Source organism: Sapajus apella, unplaced genomic scaffold, assembly GCF_009761245.1.
Source record: "Sapajus apella isolate SASKATOON/1434 unplaced genomic scaffold, GSC_monkey_1.0 scaffold58, whole genome shotgun sequence".
Lineage (NCBI taxonomy): Eukaryota > Metazoa > Chordata > Mammalia > Primates > Cebidae > Sapajus > Sapajus apella.
In genome coordinates, this window is record NW_022436998.1 from 2077659 (window position 1) to 2095775 (window position 18117).

An 18117-nucleotide genomic window follows, 5' to 3' on the forward strand; every position below is an offset into this window, starting at 1 on the left:
AAAAAAAAAAAAAAAAAAAAAAAAAACAACTCCCTGGCTCAAGTGATCTGCCTGCTTTGGCCTCCCAAAGTGCTAGGATTACAGGCATGAGCCACTGTGCCTGGCTCCAGGAGTACTTTTTCACAACATAATTCTCGTCGTATATGTGCGCTGTATTATAGGCTATTTTTTTCATTCAACATTATATTTTAGATACTTTCTCTCGTCCCATAATCTTATGAATTCTTGGTACTGTATTAACTTTTCACCTAATGCTGGACATTACAGTGTACAGTCTTTCATTATTATAAGTATCCCAATACATGTCTCCTTTTAAATTATTTTTCTAGTTGAGCCTCAGATGTGTTGTTATCGTGAGATATACTTTGCTTACTTTTTATGTCATGCTGTAGTTTGGCAATCCTCCTCATGTCCCTAGCTGATTCTTAGGCTCCTCTACAGCCAGCTTCAGGCTCCCCTGCCACCCTCACATTCTGCAGATGGCCTTGCCTAGGGCACTATCTGTACATACCTTTATCTCAAAGATCCTGCCTCTACAACTATTCCCTAATTTAGTAGTTCTCAGAGTTTTGTTGCACCAGCAACACCTGAAGGGCTTGTTAAAACACCGATTGCTGGGCCCTCCTCCAGAGTTTCTGATGCAGTATGTCTAGGGTGCAGGCCAGGAATGTTCATTTCTAACCAGTTCCAAGGTGGTACTCATGCAGGGACCAAAGTTGGTGAACTACTGTACTGCTGTAATTCTTTCATCTGATCACAGGGAAAACGGTTTAGATTCTCTAACTCCACCCCATGAACTATCCTCTGAACCCCTTTCCCATCTTCACTGGGACCAAGCTACCACTCCTAACCTGTTTCCTTTCAGTGGCTTCAATACCTGCACCATGAAACCCTCCCTTACTCCATCCTTCAAGCAGTCTCTTATCACTGCGATCTCAATTCATTTCACTTTCCATGGTGACCCAGCCCTAACCACTAAAGCCCAAATTTTTTCTCCTGCTACAGGTTTTTCTGAACTTGAACTTGTGATCTTTACCTGCTGCTTCAGCCTCTAATCCACATATTTCCTTTTTAGTTTCCAGAAATTTCCCAAGGATGCTCTATTGAAATTATCTTGAAAGTTAAAAATGACTCCCTCTTTCCCAAATCAATGGCCTTTCCTATTGTGTAATAAAAGCAGCCAATATTAATTGCCTTCCAATTGCGTTCCAGGCATTGTGCTAAACATTATATAGATAGAAACAGAAGCATCTCATGTGAAGAGTATTCTTATGTCCATCTTATGGTAGATATTATTTTACAGATGGAAAAAACTAGGTTCAGAGAAGTGAAATTGTGCCAGAATTGCTAGCCTTTGCTTACCGGTAGTAACTAAAATAAGCAGCCCAGGATAACTAAGATCTGTGTGTGAACAAATGCTTATCTTGACTTCTGTAAACCACTGAAGTAAGAAACAGAATGACAAAAGTCCCCTGGCCCTTGGAATGTCCGGAGACCCCCACTCTCGTCTCTGCCCAGGAGGTGAATTACAGAATACCCTGGCCCTTGGAATGTCTGAAACCTTTTCATCCCCATCCCCGCTCCTCACCCCCGCTCTCAAGGTGGTTTTTCGGGTATAAAAAGCCTTGGCACCCTCCTTTCGATGCCACAGGTTGGAGAGATGTGAGTCCTCTGTGGTCGCCAGCATAATAAATGATCCTGCAATCTGGTATACTTTTGTCTTGGTGCTAACTTTCTACGCTCGATCCAGTACAACAAAATAATTTGCCCAACAGACCAAGTGAAGGAGCCAGGATTGGACTCAGCTCTGCTTCCACATCCTGTGTGTTTAAACACTTCCAGAATAAGCACAGACTCCCTGAGCACCTATTAAACTGCCAATTCCAGGCTCCAGTGCCAGAGGCTCTGACCCAGGTGCGCCCAGCGCCTAGGTATCTGAATTATTAATAGTCCCCTTAATGATTCTGATATGTGTGATCCCAGAACCACACACATTTTGAGTAATGATCCCTCTGCATTGACATAATTGGCCCCTTCCTCTCCTTGAAGAGTTTCCTCGTTGCTATGATACAGCAATTTTTTTTTTTGGTCCCTTGGGCTCTCTGATTCTGTTGTTCTCCATCTCATTCTCTCTCTCCTGCCCATATCACTGCCCCCAGAGTCTGTGCTCTGCCTGCTCCTCCCTCTGCTGTCTGTCCCCGGAAGCCCATCCTCTCACCGTGCTCCAACTCCGGCAGATGGTCCCCAACCTTGTCCTTCTAGTGCCAACTTCCTGGCGAATGCCATGGAGCAGCATGAAGTAATTTTGGAACAGCGAAGAGCTACAGCCCAGGCCCTGGACAAAACTGTGAGGCAGGTGACATTGATCCTGGTGCCCCATCACCCCACTGTGCCCTTGGACTTTCCTCTTGCTCCTAAGATCTCTGTGCCTTGCAGTTTTCTAATCAAATCAGTTCAGCAAAAGAGCTGATCATTTTACGCTCTCACTCTAATGTGTTAACCCTCCCAGTCATTTGCATTTTTAAAGCCTTTTATCTGTCTTTGTGGCTTCAACTGTTGTTCAGTGTTGAAGACTTTTCAGGCTTCACTTAGCAGATAGGGGGAATTTAGAGGGAAACCAGGACTGTGGAGGAAGGAGGAAGGTGAGCAGGTTTGGAAGGGGACCCTTTCTTCTCCTTGAAATGTTTTGATGTTTAGAGCCAAAAGCAGAGAATAACACTGCTGGGAGGGCAGAACTTGGCCTCTCTTGCCTCCTGCACATCCCTACAGCCTGAGCGGGAGCAAGCTATAACTGGATTGCTGCAGACCTGTCCCTAGAGGCACAGAGGGTGAGGACAGACTGGAGAGCTGGCAGCTCTGCTGGCTTCCTGCCACCCTACACTCGGAGTGGCTGACCTCTTCCTCTTTGAAGTCTCAGCTTAAATGTTCTCTCTTCCAAGCAGCCATTCCTGACCACCATGCTTATGGGGGTCCTTCTTGGTGATTCTCTGTGTTTGGTAGTTGTTTTATTTCATTTCATTGATCACTGTTTGTTATTATTTTATTTACTGGTTCTTCCTGTCTCCATTTGTAGAGTAAGGCTAAAGAGGGCAGAGACCATGTCTCCATGTTCCCTCTGTGCTCATAGCACAATGCCAGTTCATAGTAGATATTGAGTATTTGTAGTAGGAATGGCTGGCTAGTAAGACCTCTACCACCAGGCACTTAAACAGTTCTTGAGCTTAACTCAGCTCCCCCAGTAGCCATCCTGGTGCTGAAAGACTTGAGGCAATCAGAGAGCATCATGTTCACTCCACTGCTGGGATGAGATGAGGAGTGCAGGGAGGTGGCATCAAGAAAAGTAAGGCGGCTGGGCATGGTGTCTCACGCCTGTAATCCTAGCGCTTTGGGAGGCTGAGGCAGGTGGATCACCAGAGGTCAGGAGTTTGAGACCAGCCTGGTCAACAACGTGAAACCCTGTCTCTACCAAAAATACAAAAATTAGCTGGACGTGGTGGTGGGTGCCTGTAACCCCAGCTACTCGGGAGGCGGAGGCAGGAGAATCACTTGAACCTGGGAAGTGGAGGTTACAGTAAGCTGAGCTCATGCCACTGCACTCCAGCCTGGGGAACAAGAGCGAAACTCCATCTCAGAAAAAAGAAAAGTTAGGAAAGACTTTGAAGTAGGCAAAAAGATTACTGGATATCCTGCCTGGAACTCTGTTGAGTTTACATTTTTATGTCTTTGAACTATTTTACAACTCTGTAAATTGTAGAAAATTGACTAATATAAATGATTCTTGCCCATAGAGATGCAAATGAATTTTTTCTAGTGGAGGTGCAATTGATAATTGCCCTGTGGATATTGACCAGCTTTGCATCTATTTGTACATTCATTTTCATTTCCTGATTGTCTATATACATATGTGCTTGAATTCTCCTTTGAACTGGTTGTAACATCTTACCGCTTTCCTCATTAACTAGTAAAATACAATTTCTGACCCAGGTTAATTTTATATTTATACACAAGTAACAGTTTTAGCTTTTTTAAAATTATCTGGTTTTGGAGGGGTGCGGTGGCTCACACGTGTAATTCCAGCACTCTGGGAGGCTGAAGTGGAGCTATTGCTTAAGCCCAGAAGTTCAAGGCCAGCCTGGACATATTAGGGAGACCTCATCTCTACAAAAAAATAAAAAATTAGCCATGTGCAGTGGTTCATGCCTGTAATCTCAGCTACTCAGGAGGTTGAGGTGGGAGGATCACTTGAGTCCGGGAGCTAGAGGCTGCAGTGAGCCATGATCATGTCACTGCACTCCAGGCTGGGTGCCAGAATGAGACCCAGTCTCAGAAAAACATTATCTTTTATAATAGGACTTTATCAAAATCAAGAACTTTTGCACATTAAAGTTATTATCAAGAAAATTTTTAAAAACCTACAGAATGAAATAAAATATTTGCAAATTATATATAGAATATATATGTCTAGAATATGAAAATGTTATGATTTAAAGGTATGTGGCCTTCCAAAATTCATACATTGAATCCTAATCACCAAGGTAATGGTATCAGAAGATGGGTCTGTAACTGAGTACACCCATTCTTCTAAGAGATAGTTTAATTATTTTTCTCTCTTTCTTCTTTTCTCTTTTTTCCTTTCCCCCACTTCCTTTGCTCTGTCACCCAGGCTGGAGTGCAGTGTCACAATCTTGGTTCACTACAACCTCTGCCTCTCAGGTTCAAGCCATTCCCTTGTCTCAGCCTTCTGAGTAGCTAGGACTACAGGCATGCACCACCACACTCAGCTAATTTTTGTATTTTCAGTAGACATGGGGTTTTTCCATGTTGGTTAGGCTGATCTCGAAACACCTGACCTCAGGTGATCTGCCCACCTCAGCCTCCCAAAGTGCTGGGATTACAAGCATGAGCCTCTGTGCTGGGTCCTTACCTAGCTCTTTAGAAATGCAATTATAGGTTGGGCAAGGTGGCTCACACCTGTAATCCCAGCACTTTGGGAGGCCAAGGCAGGTCAGGATATTGAGACCATCCTGGCTAACACAGTGAACCCCTGTCTCTACTAAAATTGCAAAAGCAAAAAATAGCTGGGCATGGTGGCGGGTGCCTATAGTCCCAGCTACTTGGGAGGCTTAGGCAGGAGAATCGCTTGAACCTAGGAGGCGGAGGTTGCAGTGAGCCGAGATTGCACCACTGCACTCCAGGCTGGGTGACAGCACGAGACTCCGACTCAAAAAAAAGAAAAAGAAAAAGAAATGCAATTATAGCCTTTTACCTCCTTTTCATCAGACACTTCCTACAAGGCCAGTTCATCTAACTATTTGCTTAGAAGCTGCAGTGTGGAGCTCCTACCACCAGCAGGTTGCCTTGATAGATAACAGTCAATTTACAGGCCAGAGTATACCCTTTTGAGTTTTTGACCACTTTTACAACCTGTTTCTGCCCATGAAGATGCCAACTTGACTGTCCTGTTAATAAGCCAACGAAGGGAGTATGTAGAATCCCCACTTGGTCACTTCTGCCCTGCTAGCCATCCCCTTTAGAAGCGCTTGCTTTCTGCTCCAAAAAGGAAGCAGTACTGTTTAGGCAGGAAGCCTGTATTTCTTCTCCTTAGCTAGCTTTGGAATAAAAAGTCACTTTCTTTATACCAGACCCTGCTCTTGTTAATTGCACTCTGCAAGCAGCAAGCTACTGAAACCGTGTTTCGGTTACAGAACTATGGGAGGTGATTCCGTCATGAGCACTTCACCCTTATGAATGGAATAGTGCCCTTATATCTCATTCAGATGTAAAAGAGGCTTCAGAGAGTGGCCTCCTGTTTCTAATAATGTTGACCGGAAAGCCACCTACATTTTAAAGGATGCCTTGGAGAGCTCCAGGACCCAGGCACAGAATGGCCACAGGAGTGAGGCTGACACAGAGTGCCATGCCTAGAGGAACCATGAAAGGAGGGCTGTCCAGAAGACCCCAGACCTGTAGAAACCACCAGTGTGAGGTTCCAGCCGAGGGGAACTACCAACTTACAACATGAGAGCTGCTGCATGGGTTGTGCCTAGCAAAGCCATGGGACTGGGGCTTCCCTGGGCCTTGAGGACAAACCCTACCCCAGTGTGCCTGGAAGATGGAACATGGAGTCAATGAAGGGTATTCTCAAGCCTTAAGATTTTTTTTTTTTTTGAGATGGAGTCTCACGCTGTTGCCCAAGCTGGAGTGCAGTGGCTCAATCTCAGCTCACTGCAACCTCCACCTCCCGGGTTCAAATGATTCTCCTGCCTCAGCCTCTTGAGTAGCTGGGATTACAGGCATGTGCCACCAACCCTAGCTAATTTTTGTATTTTTAGTAGAGACAGAGTTTCTCTATATTGATCAGGCTGGTCTCGAACTCCTGACCACCTGATCCGCCTGTCTCAGCCTCCCAAAGTGCTGGGATTATAGATGTGAGCCACGGCGGCTAGCCAAGCCTTAAGATTTAATGTTGTTTGCCTTGTTGGGTTTTGGACTTGAAACCTGTTAACCCTTTATTCTTTCTTATTTTTCTCTTTTGGAATGGGAATGTCTATCCTATGCCTGTCCCACCATATTTTGAAAACAAGTACCTTGTTTGCTGGAGGGGGATTTGCCTCAGGTTGAATTGTACCTTGAGTCTTACCCATATCTGATTTAGATGATTTTTAGGTGAGATTTTAGACTTCAGACTTTTGAGGTGATGCTAGAATGAGTTAAGACTTTGGGGTCTATTGGGATGAAATGAATGCATTTTGTATGTGAAAAGAACATGAATTTTGGTGGGCTAGAGGTGAAATGCTCTGGTTTGAATGTATGTGTGTCCCTCCAAAATTCATATGTTGAAACTTAATGAACAAAATGATGACATTAAAAGGTGGGGCCTCTGGCAGCTGACTAGCTCATGAGAGCCCCGCCCTCATGAATGTTATAACACTCTGTAAAGGAGGCTTCAGAGAGCTGCCTCCTGCTTCTGCTCTTCTGCCACTTGAGGATATAGCAAGGTGTCACTTTGGAAGCAAAGAGCAAGTCCTTATCAGACACTGACTGTGCTGGCCCTTTGATCTTGGACTTTGCAGCCTTCAGAATTGTGAGAAATAAGTTTCTATTACTTATAAATTACCTAGTCTGTGGTACCTTGTTATAGCGGGAACAGACTAAGACAGTCAAGAACTCAACTCAACAACAAAGCAAAGAACCCAATTAAAAAATGGGCAAAGGGCTTTAATAGTCATTTCTTCAAAGAAGATATACAAATGTCCAATGAGAACATGGAAAGATTCTTGTTAGCTAAGTTAGGAAAATGCAAATCAAAACTACAATGAGACACCACTTTGCAACTACTGTGATAGCCACAGTAATAATTTTTTAAAGGAAAATAATAGGTGTTACTAAGGATGTAGAGAATGTGGGAATGTAAAATGGTGTACCTTCTGTGGAAAAGAGTCTGGTGGTTTCTCAAAAGGTTAAACCTAGAACTCCCACATGACCCAGCAATTCTACTCCTAGATATCTATGCAAAAGAAAGCAGAGGCTTGAACAGATATATTTACAGCAGCATTGTTCACAATAGCCAAAAGGCAGAAACAACCCAAGTGATATGGTGTGGATCTGTTTCCCCACCCGAATCTCACATTGAAAACGTAACCCCCACTGCTGGAGGTGGGGCCTGGGGGGAGGTGATTGGCTCATGTGGGCAGTTTCTAATGGTTTAGCACCATCCCCCGTGCTGTTCTCATGAGATTCGGTTGTTTAAAAGTGTGTAGCACTCCACCAGTTCCTCCTGCTCCCACCATGTGAAACACCTTGCTCCTACTTTGCCTTTCACCATGATTGTACGTTTCCTGAGGCCTCCCTAGAAGCCAAGCAGATGGTTAGCATCATGTTTCCTGTACAGCCTGTGAAACCATGAGCCAATTAAATTTCTTTTCTTTATAAATTACTCAGTCTCAGGTATTTCTTTATAGCAATGTGAGAACAGACTAATACACCAAGTGTTAGTCAACAGATGAATTGGATAAACAAAATGTGGTATATACAGGCCAGGCATCGTGGTTCATACTGGTAATCCCAGCATTTTGTGAGGCTGGGGCGAGAGGATTGCTTGAGGCCAGGAGTTCAAGACCAGCCTGGGCAACATAGGGAGAATGCGTCTCCACCAAAAAATGTTTCTTAAATTAGCCAGGTGAAGTGGATATGCCTGTAGTCCCAGCTACTGGGGAGGCTTAGGTGGGAGGATCACTTGAGTCCAGGAGCTCAAGGCTGCAGTGAGCTGTGATCATGCCACTGCACCCCAGTTTGGGCAAAAGAATGAGATTTTGTCTCAAAAAAATGTAGTATATACATATAATGGAATACCATTCAGCCATTATAAGGAATACATACTGCACTGATACATACTGCAATATGGATGGACTTTGAAAACATATGCTTGGTGAAATAAACGAGGCACAGAGGACAAATATTGTATGATTCCACTTATGTGAAGTTCCTAAAATAGGCAAATTCATTCAGACAGGAAGTAGAATAGAGGTTACCAGGACTGGTGGAAGGTAGAATGAGGGGTTAAGTTTAATGGGTCTGGAGATTCTTTGTGGGGGAGGATGAAAAAGTTTTGGATATAGATAGTGGTGACAGCAACACAACATCGTGAATATAATTAATGCCACCGAATTGTCCATTTACAAATTATTTAAAGGATAAATTTTATATTATACATATTTTACCACAATTTTAACAACCATCTTTTAATGTGGAGAGAAACCACGGCCAGAATATGCTTTCGATGGCACCATGATTGAGGATCCGAAAGTCTTGCAGCCGAGTTCACGTTTCAGCTCACTTACTAGCTGTGTGACCATGGATAAGGTAGAGTTGACTGAGTTGGGGCATCGGTGACTCAAAGGGAGGAGACAAAGGGGATTTCTAGGTTTCTGGCTAGAGCACCAGGGGGCACTGTGATGAGGAAAGACAGGCAGAGGAAGTGTTACTGAACCAAACTTGGGTCCACCTGGCCAGTGCAGCAAAGCCAAACACTGGCACTGAGATTTGTAGCCAGAGAAAGAAAGACATTTATTGTGGGGCACCAAGCAAGGAGAATTGGACAGTTAATGGTTAGGATTTGAGCTCCCAGATGACTTACAAGCAAGGGTTACAGGCAAGGGTACATTTCAGGAAAGTAGAAGTTGTAGGCAAAAATCGTAAATACCCAGAACTTATACATTTGTTTGGCCTAAAAAGTGTGATATCTTGAAGCAGGAGCTTACAGGTCATAGGTGGATTAAGAGATTCCTTGATTTGCAATTGGTAAAGAAGCAAGGCTTTACCTAAAAGCTTGGGGCCAGCAGAAAGGAATGTTAAGTTTTGGCCTGTAGGTGCGACTCTTGCCAGGTCCCAGAGGAAGAAGATTAGAACGAAGAATGGCAGTAAGAGTGCAGTCCTCAGTTTCCCTTTCTCCAAGATCTACAGGAGGGGAGTCAGCATTTTCTATCTGGTGGGGCTCCAGGTTTCTGAAAAACAATTCGAGAACATATGTTAAGGTGCTATCTTTAGTTTCCATAGGGAATGAAACATTTTGTGACTCTGGCTTACTTGGATGGCTATTAAGTTATTATTACCTTCTTGCTTTGTGGGTGATTCATTTACTTCTCTAATTGCTGGTTGAAAGGTATCTGGAATCTCCCTTGAAGGGACTCAAAATTTTTCCTTTATCTCTATGCTGGGGTTTGGGGCCTAGTCTTGCAGCCTAGTTCACATTTCAGCGCAGTTACTAGCTGTGTGACCATGGATAAAGTAGAGGTGACTGAGGTGGGTGATGTCAGGCCCCTAAGAGAGGTCCCTGCTCGGTCTTAGAAGTGGGGTTAGTTTGGAGCAGGAGGTAAGAGTTCAGTTTTTGTCACATTAACTTGGAGATAGCCATGAGGAGAAGTTAAGCGAGGAGGTGACTATGGGAGTCTGGAGCTCAGTAAAGAGGTCTGGGCTGGAGGAATTAATATAAACTGGGACACATTGGCATGCAGATGGCACTTTGAGCCATGGAGATGGCTGACAGCATAAGATAGAGAAGAACAGCCAATCCCAGCCCCACAGAACAGCAGGGGCCTGAGAAGGCTTCTCTGAAGAAGAGAACTGAGTGTGGGGCCATGGAGGTGGAGAGAGACTAGTGGCCTTACTCTTGCCTTCTAGCAACTCCCTGTCCAGTAACCTGGGGTCAGTGCAGCTGCTACTTAATTTTTGTCATGTGAGAGGGCAGCACCCAATACATAATGGTTCTGGCCATCATAGAATGTTTTCAACAGTGACAGCATGCTTATTGTCAGAAATTTTGCTAAATAAGATAGGATGCATAAGGACACTGCCAAGTAAAAAGCAAATCTGTCCTTAGTGCGGGCAACCTTTTATTCAAAAAGATTACTGCAGGAGAGAAAGGGGCTGTTAAAATAGAGGAAGTGTACTGTGCGATGGGAAAACACTGAGAAAGTAAGATCTATACGCTTCTCAAGAGTTAGACAGAAAGGGGCTCTCTCTTGAACAGAGAAAGTAACCCAGGCTAAAAACTGCAGGATGTGGGGAAATGGAATGAAACGGTGGCCTGGTGGGATAGTAGGCCAGACGATGTCTTACTCTGAGGCCAGTTTGTTCTCAGGACAGCCTGTGTGCTGGCTTAGGCTGGGGGGCAGGCAGGGGTGGGTGGGCCAAAGTGCAGGGGTTTAGAGGATGGAGAGAAACTGAACCAAAGTTTGGTTAACAAGAATTTTGTTCAGTTGCTCAGTGGGGACAAGTAGTTCAGCTCATCATTTATCAGGTAGGGCATGGGAATTTGTTGGGTCTCTATCTAGCTTTGCCATAGGTTAAAAACAGGGCATCTGTGCATTTTATCTAAGTCATGTGAGAAAGAGTTGCTCTAATGCAGAGCAGATGAGTCCCAAAATTGGGGCTTAGCAGGGAAGGGTTCTTGGCTTCACCCAGGAAAGAATTCAAGGGCAAGCTGCTGGTATTAGACAGCAACTTTTATTGAAGCAGCAGATAGTGTACAGCAGCAGCAGAGTTACCAATGGCATTGTGCCCAGAGCAGCAGCTCAAAGGCAAGTCTGCAGTCATATTTATTTATACCCACTTTTAATTACATGCAAATTAAGGGGCAGATTATGCAGACATTTTTAGAAAAAGGGTGGTAGTTTCCAGGTCATCAAGTTATAACTGAAAGGGGCTGTAACTTCAGGGTGTTGCCATGGCAACGGAAAACTGACATGGCACACAGGTGGGTGTGTCTTATGGAGAGGTGCTTCTGCTCTGTCCCTGTTTTAGCTAGTCCTCAATTTGGTCCAGTGTGCAAGCACCACCTCCAGAGTTGAGTCCCACCTCCTACCTCAATTCTTTGCAGTAAGCTATTTTCTAGAACGTACAAAAAAAAAAAAAAAGTCACGGGGTGAGGGGAGGAAGGGTTTACTTTAACCTTCACTGTCTTCCAGGGGCAGAGTGCTTCAGTGAAATTCAATATTGCCAACGTGCTCTGGGATGTGAATTCCATCCCTTCAGTCTGGGTGACACCTTCGTCTTCTCAACCAGCATTGATATCCCTGCCCAGGAACTTTAGAAGTGCCCTTTGCTGTGGTCCAGATCTCAAGCCTGCTTTCCTGGGAGTTTAAGACTTTTGGCTCTTACCTTGAAGGCATTCCCATGCCTCCATGCCTGACTTACCAGCAGCCTGTCTAACCCTCAAGAGATGTATCCGAGACAGCGTGATAACCTCTGCTTCTAAACTGCTACCACTAAAGACATAGTCTTGAGAGAAATGGACCATCACTTTGGAAATTTGTAACCTATGGACTGAATTCAACTCACAGAAGTGTTTTTCCCACAGGGTGTTTTGCTTTGATTTTTAAACTTGAATTAGATGCCTATATAAAAAATCAGGATAGTGAATCTAAAAATCCAGATTTCTAACTTCCCCTGAAAAGTAGATTGCTCCAGCAGTTCTGGCCTGTGTTTCTATTGTATGCTCCTACACTATTTAACAAAAGTTCTGACAATAAAATTTGTTATTGAAAAAGTTCTATTTATGAATACAAGTATTACTTTGAGTGCTGTTACTTTTATACAGCCTAAGTGAGGAGGAGTACAAATTCTATCTCCTAATAACTACTGTTCCCTTGAATCTATTCAGTCATTTATATTTTCCATGGGTGTTTTAAGTATTTCTATTTCCTACCACCAGTTGTCACTTTCAGTACTAGGACAACTAGTCAAAGAAATTTTACTTTCAGATAATTTGTTAATCAAGGCATCATTTAGAAAAATTACTTACTATTTATTTCAAATTGCCTGACTACACAATAATGATGACATGTATCCTGAAATAGATGACCTACTTCACTAGACATCCTACTTGATCATATCAGCACACTCTCCGCATGGTCAACTTAGTGTACATAAATTGTGAAATCATGTGATATGGTCAACTCCTACTTGGAGCTTGCTTATACCTGGTATAGAGAGAGGAGCTGTTGGGCATCAATAGTGAGTGCAGGAGGCCTGAAAAGAAGTCTGACATCTCCCTCTCCTTTGGATACAAAGGCAACACAATTTGAAGCCCAGAGTTAAACTGTGGTTTCAGCATGTGAACACAAGTATAAAGTTCTCTGTCTCTGAAGCCTTTCCGTGCTCTCTCTTAAGATTAAGCGCTGCTCCCTAATGTCCCCATAGCTTTCTGGGACTGTTCCTATTACTGCCCACCCCCTTGTACTATAATTACTTGTTTCTGTGTCTGTGTCCTACCTAGAGGTGAGTCTTGAACATGGGATGCTGTCTTTCCCATGATTATAGCCCCAGGCCCAGCGAGTTCTTGAAGAATGATCCAGAGACAGAGCACACATCAACCTTGATTATGACAGTAGGTCTCCCCACTTTGCATTTTCCTAAGTGAGGCATGAGATCTTCATACCTGCAGATATTATATGACAGAAAATAAGAGCATCAGTTTCCCGGTGATGTTTAGCATTCCTGGTTTCTGCCTCTCATCTCATCCGACCCGGTAAGTGTCTCCCTATCTCTTAATCACAAGGCTCCTTATCAACAACTGTCTCAGAGAAGGGTTTACTAGACATTCTGTCTCTGTTCTCATCTCCTGGGAGCAGGCTTAGAAATGACAATCAATTCATTTGGCTAATTGGTACACTGCTGTCTCTCCACTTTTGCTTCCCAATGTCCATTCCAGGCACAGGATTTGGGCAGTGCAACCTCTCTGGCAGCCCCCTCCAGGCATTTCCACAAGCAAGGGCTCGACTTTTGGCCAGCTTGCAGAAGATAGCTATTGGGCTGTGTCTCAAGGACGGATCTTTACTATACAGGTTGTGGGGCTACCTTCTTCCAGATCTGAGCTTATAAATGTACAGGAAGTACGGGCTGACCTTGCCAAGTGTTCAAGGCCCGGGCACTTTCAGCCCTTTGGATGCTGACTAGTGTCTTTCTCAGCATTTACAGAGCTCCCTCGGGCCTCCATCTCAATGCCTACAGGAAATTTGTCCTTGAGTATGTAAGCATTTATGTGGCATAACTTCCAAGGCCCCAGAAAATTCTACCTACCCACTTCTTAATCTGTTTTTTCAAGTCTGAAGTTGCTAAAATCACCAAAATTTCCATTTACCAAAGTTTTAAAAACCTCTAGGAGCAATTAAGTTTTTTTAATGTAAACTTTTTATTGACGATAACGCTCATACATAAAAGTGCACAAATTACGGTTGAAAATGAACTACTCATGTAACTAACACTAGGACCAGAAACAGAACTTTGCCATGTCCCCAAAAGCCACCCCTTCTTCCTTATATCCCTTTGTAGTCACTTCCTCTCCCTTCATCAGGGAAACCACTATACTAAATTGGAACAAGATAGATTACTTTCGTTTGTTTGTTTGAATTGACATATGCAATTATGAGTATTTACCCTGTTCAACATATTATTTTGAAGTACACATACAATGTGGAATGACTAAATCTAGCTAACTAATATATACATTACCTCACATAGTTGTCATTTTGTTTATTTGGTTTTGTCCTTTATACAAAAGGGATCTTATTGTATGTACTCTTTTGCATATGTAATGCTTTTGCTCAGCTCAATACTCGTGAGATTCATCCATGCTGCTACACATAGTTGTAGTTTGTTGATTTTCATTGCTGCATAGCATTCCACTGTGCAAATAAACCAGCATGTACTTAACTGTTCTAATGCTGATAGACATTTGGGTTGTTTCTGGGTTTTTATATATAAACAGAGCTCTTATGAACATACTTGTTCAGGTCTTTCAGTGAATACATATACACATCTCTGTTGGAAATACATTGAGGAGTGAAATTGATGAAACATAGGATAGGCACGTTCAGCATTAGTAGGTACAAGGTACTATCAAACATGTTTTCCAAAGTAGCTGTACCAATTTACACTCCCATCACCAGCATATTAGAGTCGCAATCATGCCACATCTTCAACACCAGATCTATCTTTTCCACTTAGCCATTCTGATGGGTGCACAGTGGTAGTGGTATGCTTAATTTACATTTATCTGATAACTAGTAAAGATGAGCACTTTGTTTTATGTGCCTTGGCCATTTGGATACCTTTTGTGTGTGTATTTTCCATTCACGTCTTTTGATAATTTTTCTATTAGGTTTCTGTGTTTTATGTAATAACTTTTTTTCTTTGAGACCGAGTCTCACTCTGTCACCCAGGCTGCAGTCCAGTGGCACAGTCTTGGCTCACTACAAAATCTGCCTCCCATGTTCAAGTGATTCTCAGGCCTCAGCCTCCTTGGAAGCTGGGGTTACAGGTGTGTGCCACGATGCCTGGCTAATTTTTGTATTTTTAGTAGAGACAAGGCTTCACCATGTTGGCCAGGGTGGTCTCAACTCAAATTCTTGACCTCAAATGATCCACCCATCTTGGCCTCCCAAAGTGCTAGGATTACAGGTGTCGAGCCACTGCGCCTCTTGGGCTGTCTTTTACGTAATGATTTTTAAAGATTTTTGGCCAGGCACAGTGGCTCACGCCTGTAATCCCAGCACTTTGGGAGGCCAAGGTGGGTGGATCACGAGGTCAAGAGATCGAGACCATCCTGGTCAACATGGTGAAACCCCGTCTCTACTAAAAGTACAAAAAATCAGCTGGGCATGGTGGTGCGTGCCTGTAATCCCAGCTACTCGGGAGGCTGAGGCAGGGGAATTGCCTGAACCCAGGAGGCGGAGATTGCGGTGAGCCGAGATTGCGCCATTGCACTCCAGCCTGGGTAACAAGAGCAAAACTCCGTCTCAAAAAAAAAAAAAAAAGATTTTTATATATTCTGATAATTTGTTGGATATACATACTGTAGATATTTTCTCCCACCCTCTGTCTTAACTTTTTATTTTCTTAACAAAGTATTTTAAGTGAACAGAAGTTCTTTATTTTGTTTTCCTTATGGTTAGCTCCCTGTGTGTCCTATTTAAGGAAATTTTTTTTACTCTAAGCAAGCTATCATATCATGAAGATATTTTCACATATTCTCTTTGAAATTGACTTTTGTATACAGTGTGAGGTAGGAATCAATTTTTTTTACTGTTTTATTCAGTTGACTCAGGTCTATTTATTGCAAAGAACATACTTAACCCTATATCATTCATTGTAGGATTATATATATATGTTATATACATATATGTTTTATATATATGTGGGTCTATTTTTGGATTATATTCGAGAAGCAGTGAATTGTTAAACTTTTTGTGAAAGAATGCCTGTAATTCTTTCATAAAAAGAATGAAAAAGTATGTAATAAATTTATTACATACTTACTATGAACGAGGCATCACATTATGCTGAACATTTCACCTGCATCATTTCATTTTAAATTTCATCAACCCTCTATGAGATAGGAACTATTATTAACCCTGTTTATAGATGAGAAAATCAAACAAGTTGCCCAAGTCCTCCTAGCTAGTACATAGCGGAATGCAGGTCAAGTTGACTTTAAAGTATGGGTCTTTACTGTTTCCCAGAGCAGCCTTTGAGGGGGAAAGGAACAATAACATTTTGGGGGGGTTGGTGGGGGAGAAGTGATGGACAGGAGTAAGGACCTATAAAAAGATAAACAGGTGAAGAATGAAGAGGTAGGGTATGCTAAGAATGAAGTCTGCAAACATCACACTTTTGCTTGGAAGAGGTATTTTCATCATTTGTGTGTTTTGTTGCAGTGTCAATCCCCATTTGAAGTCAACTTATTTCACCAAGACAGTGTCATTTTTTAGTCACCCCCTCCATTTTCATCAGGGATCCTATGATATTTCAGTGTCTTCACTTTTGGAGGCATCTTTCCCTTCTGTATCCTTTGTGCCCTATGCCCAATGACTCGTATCTTCTACCATTGATTTTTTCAACTTGCTCTTGAATGAAATTCTCCTTTTCCATTGCAGCACTTCCTGCACTCTGAAGTCTGAAAAACCTCCCCACTTCTCCTGCCTCCAGCCATTTCTGCCTTTCTGCATTTTATATATTATTAAAACAATATCTATAGTGCCTCCTCTTTAAAACAATAGAGAATATTTAAGTCTTATCATGTGCCAGGCACTAGCTTAAACATTTTAAATAAGAATCTAATTGATTCTCACAAGAATGCTGTGAAGTAGTCACTGTCATTATTCCCATTTTACAGAAGACAACGAAAACTTGAAGAATATTAAGTGATGCTCAAAGTCACATAGCTGGTAGATGGCAAAGCCAGGATTTATATATAAATCTGATTTCAGATATCTACCAGTCCAGACCACCACTGTATTCTTTACACGCTTCCCTAGCTCTAGACTAATCTCTGCAACCTTGCATTTAAGGATGCCCCAAATCTGGCTCTAATCTCTCTTTCTGATCTTTCTTTCACTAATCCTTTTCAAAAATTCTTTCCCAGCTCAAGTGATCTACTCAAATTCCCCTAAGTAACCTGTGGATATTTCCACCTCTAATCCTTTACCAAAACTCCCTTGCCTTGACTGCCTCGTCCTCTCCTCTCAAGATTTACATTTAAGTCATAGCTTCAGTCCCACTTCCTCTACAAAGCCTTTCCCAACTCATACTAATCCCTCTGTCTCAATTTATCTGGTACCTTTCCTCCATAAAAATAGTTCCTAATTTTTTAAGTATCAAAACCCACCATGGGCCTTATTGAAAGGCAATATGTATGGTGGTCAATAATGTGAGTTTTGGGCTGAGTGCTGTGGCTCACACCTGTAATCCCAGCACTTTGGAAGGCCAAGGTAGGAGAATGACTTGAGCACAGTAGTTTGAGAACAGCCTGGGAAACATAGTGAGACCCTGTCTCTACAGTTTTTTTTTTTTTAAATGGCAGAATGTGGTGGCACCAGCCTATGGTCCAGCTACTCAGTCAGCTGAGGTGGGAAGATTGCTTGAGCCCTGGGAGTTGAGGGGCTGCAGTGAGCCATGATTGTGCCACTGCAATCTGGCCTGGACAACAGAGAGATACACACACTCTCTCTCTATATATATATACACACACACACATATATATATACACATATATATGTGTGTGTATATATAGTATATATGTACATATATACAGAGTGTGTGTATATATGTATATATATATACACATGTATATATACATGTATATATATATATATACAGACACACACACATATAGCATTAGTTCTCACATTGCTATAAAGAACTACCTGAGACTAGGTAATTTGTAAAGAAAAGAGGTTTAATTGACTCACAGTTCTACAGGCTGCACAAGAAGCATGGCTGGGGAGGCTTTGGGAAATGTACAATCATGGCAGAAGGTGAAGAGGGAGCAGACATGTCTTACATGGCAGGAGTAGGAGAAAGAGTGAACCGAGAGGTGCTACACACTTTTAAACAATCAGATTTCTTGAGAACTCTATCACAAGACAGCACTATGGGGAATGATGCTAAATCATTAGAAACCACTCCCATGGCCGGGCGCGATGGCTCACACCTGTAATCCCAGCACTTTGGGAGGCCGAGGCGGGTGGATCACAAGGTCAAGAGATCGAGACCATCCTGGTCAACATGGTGAAACCCCGTCTCTACTAAAAATACAAAAAATCGCTGGGATTACAGGCA

At 42.7% G+C, this 18117-nt stretch overlaps 1 protein-coding gene across 2 annotated transcripts in view; it reads left to right on the forward strand.

Moving 5' to 3' along the window:
- LOC116528292 (protein FRA10AC1) overlaps positions 1–18117 on the forward strand; it is a 90372-nt gene that overhangs the window by 34963 nt on the left and 37292 nt on the right. The window contains exon 1 of one of the 2 annotated variants that reach the window (XM_032245497.1): positions 12865–12886. The exons of the other annotated variant lie outside the window; for it this stretch is intronic. Within the exon in view, the coding sequence (XP_032101388.1) occupies positions 12881–12886 (6 nt within the window). The 5' untranslated portion in view covers positions 12865–12880. Of the gene's footprint in view, positions 1–12864; positions 12887–18117 lie in introns of those variants that run through there. 2 annotated transcript variants of the gene reach the window in all.